We start from the raw sequence: 4752 nt of genomic DNA, 5'->3' as shown, positions 1-4752 counted from the left end.
TTGTTGCAGACATGTAAATAGTTATAATCCCATTATCCATTCATTGCGCCTGATTGATGCATTTCTAAACTTTCAAATCGTGGATCCTTCTTTACGTTTCTCAATAATATGTTTAAGTAAATGGTGACCTTTGCCGCATGTCTTCCTTCTCTATCATTACCAACTATCCTGTCTCAGCTCTTTCAAGTAAAGGTCACTAGAGCCAAAAAAAAACCTTAAAAAAAATTAAAGAAGTGCAGGAAAAAAGGGGAAGAATAAAGCTTTAAAAAAAACTGTATACAGCGCATGAACCGCATCTGAAAGTCATGTGCTTGGTAAATTCATAAAAGATCTGACGCACCACCTGAGAGCTGTGTCATGTTAGATAATCATAATCTGATATGTGCTAACGCTTACGGGGTAAAAAAATAAAAAATAAAAAAAGCTGCCATCGTCTAGAATAAATGTTTCACCAAACCATAAGAAAGCCTGTAGAACTGCTACTGAAGGTCACATTAGAGGACTACAGTGTTATTGGACTTTCTGGAAGCAAAACATAGAGAAGCAAGGGACGACTCGTAGAGTTCTGCATTTGTGGCCACAACTCATGACGTTACAAGATAAATAGTCTGAAGAGCAAACAGACTAAAGATCTTTAATAAATTATTACCAGAGGCTTTCATAACCACCCGGGTCTATTAGAGGCTGGACTGTGAGGACGCTCCCAAAAGCTTGACAGAAAGCTCATGGAAATGTTCTGTGTTTAATAATTCGGTCGGCATGCAGCTGCACACCTCGACCTGTTCCGTCAGGCCCCCTGTCCTGGTGCAGTGTGATGATTATCCAGCTCAAGTTCATGGTTTCTGTTCCCACCTGGGGAGAGGTAATTATTGTTTCCCGGCTCTCCAACAGCCGAACCCAAAACCTGCTAAATAAGTACAAACTTTTACCACGCCTTTGTGATGCACACGATACACCCTCCGCTCTTTTACACACAGATCCATGCAGACGTCTGTTGTTCAGAGTTAGCCTCATTTTGAGGGATTTATTGAATTCTTATCAACATCAATGTGATTTAATACAGAAGTAATATTTGTGCTTACAAGTCAATTTAAGACTCCTGGAATCTGTAAAACACCCGTGAAAATAAATCAGCAGTAGGAAAGGGCTATTAAGTACCATTTTCAGCACATTCGTGCCAATCAAATCAAAAAAATCATTAAGAGGTAGACCAGATGAACCAAAAATAAACTCTACAATGTCAAATGAAAACCAGGAAGACAGAGATTTTGTGCTTGAAAATCTGTTCTTTAGACATGGAAGATTACACAAACATTTTGCATCGTCTTATTATAATAACAAAAAAAAAAAGTATATTATAAACTACAAGCAAGTCTAAATATACATAATTTAAAGAGCAAGAATGCATTATTTCCCTACTATCCAAGAAAACAATTCTATACGGTGTCCTAAAGTCTAAAAAGACATTCATTTCACTGCCATGTTAATAAGGCTTACGCCAGTTCCAGCATAAACATTTCTAAAGCTCCACAGCTTTCAGGTGTTTTGTTTTTGTTTTTTTCTTTGGTCGTAGCAGTGCAATGTGAATCATTCTGCTTTTCCACTCCAGGGCGTGATCATGAGGGAGTGTATGTAGAAAAGGTCCTGTCGCTTGAGTGAAAATGGAAAGATCCAGACCGGTTTTAACAGGGACAGCAAGAAAGTGACACATTTGAGTTTGTCTATAAACAGACATTTGGTTTGCTCATAAGGATTCAGTGAATTAGCTGCAGAGAGTAAATCGAGCTACAGGAAGAACATTTGGCCCCGACATCAAACAGATATTCAAATCCCGTACCACACCTTGAGTCCATAAACAATTCCGACTGTGCTTGCTATGCAAAGCAGAAAAGTGACAGTCGTGTCACTCTGCAGCTTGTTGGTTTTCATAGCCGTCTACTGATAAATCTGTGGAAACACGTCATTCATGAATTACAACCAAAAGAAATAAAATAACAGAAACCTAATTAACAACATCTTTACTCTTCACATGAATTCTTCAAGTTGTTTTTTTTTCTTAAGTATGTCTGGATTTGGAAGATCATATTTCTTTGATTGGAACCTTGATTCCACTGTCATCGTTCATTACAAAGGGTTACAGTTGCTATTGTTCATTGTTTTCTTCCTGTTGTTTCTGCTCATCCTCTAGGAGCCTCAGAGTCTTCCACAAAGGCCCTGTTGTCATAGCGATGTTGCTGTTGCTCTGGTTCGTGGCTCATGGGCTCGTTCAGTGGGACTTCATACAGAGCGTCTCCTCCTGTCACTGTGATCACAGTGACCTCTGGTGGAGAACTCGTGGACATGTCGTCTTTGACGTCTTCCTCCACTCCCAGGGCCTTCAGGATGTCGCACTTGCACATGGGGCAGGTCCTCCTCTCCAGCAGCCAGGGTTCGATGCAGGCTTTGTGGAAGACGTGGTCGCAGGTCAGCACCGTGACCACCTCGCCCGCTTTGTAGGATTCAATGCAAACGGCACACATGGCGTCAGACGTCGTGAGCTCGTCCCCTCGTTTCAGTGTGATCACCTCGAGGCGCCTGATGGCTTTCTTGGCCTCAGACTTCAGCCTCTTCTCGGTGCGCCTGTGTCTGCTCATGCTGTACAGACGGTTTGCGGAGATGAACACAAAGTAGGCGATCGAGGCGGCTGTTACGATGAAGAAGGCGATAGACAGAAAGTAGAGCCAGTACGTGTCCATCAAAGGCCCGTGAGGATTGCCCACATGAACGAACATGTGCACAACAGTTCCATTTTTCACCGAGTTGGCGATCTCTGTGCCCTGAATGTTGCCAATCATGATAGCGATAGCATCACCTGTGCCTGGGTGAGACATGTAAGTGGTACTATTTCCAGTGTCGTCCACATTGTACACCACCACACCGGCTGCTCCCTGGTGCATGGCAGCATTGATCTTTTCACTGAAAGTACAGTTGCCCCTTTTCACCAGCGCGATCCATTCCTGGCTGGAGTTCCGGTCGTAGGAAGTGTATGGGCTGCAGCCTGTGGGATCTCCTTTGGGAACAGCCACAAAGCCTGAGAATTCTGCCACTTCAGAGTTACGGCCATACACCCCACACTCACAGGACTTTGAGACGGTGTCATTGCTGCTCTGATAATAGTCTGTTTTCAACCAGGCTGTCCAGAACACGAAAGCAGCCGAACGAGGGACAAGCCCCGACACACACAGCAAAATTAGCAGCAACGACAGTTGTGTCATCTCACCCATGGTGATCCCTCGCTTTCAAACGACAGGAAATAGTCTGTGAGTTGTGAAAATCTTCTTAAAAACTCCTTTTGTTGGTCCCAGTTCCTGTTTTGCTTCAAGTCACAGCGATCTGAAGGCAGCTAAAGTTTCAGCCAACCTGCTGTCTCCGGTAATATGATCCTCTGGTAACATAACACAAGCTCTGCGTCAGCCACTCACCTCTCGTTATCTTCCTGAACCTTGAACACTAAGCAATCCACATAGAGGGCGGAGCGGTGCTATTCAACAAGTAGTAAAAAATACAGTCAAAGGTGGGCTGTCAGTGAGAGGAATGATGTTCTAGAAGAAAAGGTGGGATAAGTCCGCTGATAAGGAGAAATTCGTAGATCAGTAACTCGGAGCGAAATATTAAGACTAATAAAAGCTCCTGACTTGCTTTTGTAACGATGAGCAAAGCAAAAGCAACTCGACCAGTTTTTCTCGTCTGGCTTGTTTCCTTCCCTTTTTTTCTCTGAGGAGACTCATTGTTATGTAGAGCAAACTGGCAAGTACAGCGACTATTCACGTCATGGTTGAGTCAAACAAAGACCGCCTCCACTTGAGACTTTAATAAAATCCTTGTTGTTGTTGTTGTTGTTTTTCAATCATACGATTTTATAAATGACTGTAAGTTACTGAGACGAACGGAGGCTCGCCACGCTGGTGATAACTGAGATGGAACTAGCCATTGTTAAGTTTCCATTGTATCCTCTTACACACAAGTAAAAACACACAAGCAGTGAGAGAGACACACACACACACACACACACACACACACACACACACACACACACACACACACACACACACACACACACACACACACACACAGAGGCTTCCAGTGACAGATGAGATGGAGAGGTTTCCAACTAGGCTGACATCGTACCTCCGCCCACCAACAAGAACACAAACCACAGAAGGAAGCGGGTCTGAATAACTTGCTTATAATAAAACATGACTGCAGAAATATCTGCAAATAAAAAAAGTCACGCATTTATTCTTTGTGCAACTGCAGCTCAGAGCTCTTGACAAAAGAAACTATGTTGATGCTGTGACCCTCAAATTCCTAACATACTAACCAATCAGAGAGCAGGTGGTGGCGTACAGTGAATTAAACCAACCATGTTTCTTTCACTTAATGAATTTCTCCTGTTGTGTGGAATTAGATTAAACATTTTAGACCGTCATCACAGGTTTCTGCTGAAATGCTGGCATCTGCTGGTTTTTAGATGGTGGGTTAGGATTAGGGTTTATTAACAGGGCAATAAACTGTTATGTAAGCCACACTGAGGACAATTTGACCAGATAAGAATCCCTGGCAATGGAGTGGTTTCAATGTCCAAATATTTAGAGACATTTCAGTAGCCAGTACGACTCATTGAAATGGGGCAGGCAAGAGAAGCACGCACGTATAGCAACAAAGACAGCAGAAGGTCCTCTGGGCAAGAGATATAGAAGTGAAGAAATGGCT

At 43.0% G+C, this 4752-nt stretch overlaps 1 protein-coding gene across 1 annotated transcript; it reads right to left on the bottom strand.

Annotated features, from left to right (window-relative positions):
* Nucleotides 1–994: 994 nt before the first annotated feature.
* rnf128a (ring finger protein 128a) lies at nt 995–3738 on the bottom strand. Its single transcript, XM_014996449.2, has one exon. It carries the CDS (start codon nt 3261–3263, stop codon nt 2178–2180), a length of 1086 nt encoding a protein of 361 aa, XP_014851935.2. The 5' UTR covers nt 3264–3738; the 3' UTR covers nt 995–2177.
* Between the last annotated feature and the right edge of the window lie 1014 nt (nt 3739–4752).

The sequence above is a fragment of the Poecilia mexicana genome, unplaced genomic scaffold (assembly GCF_051168715.1).
Source record: "Poecilia mexicana isolate PSO_F unplaced genomic scaffold, ASM5116871v1 scaffold_3, whole genome shotgun sequence".
NCBI classification, from domain to species: domain Eukaryota; kingdom Metazoa; phylum Chordata; class Actinopteri; order Cyprinodontiformes; family Poeciliidae; genus Poecilia; species Poecilia mexicana.
This window is presented reverse-complemented; position numbering and strand designations above follow the sequence as displayed.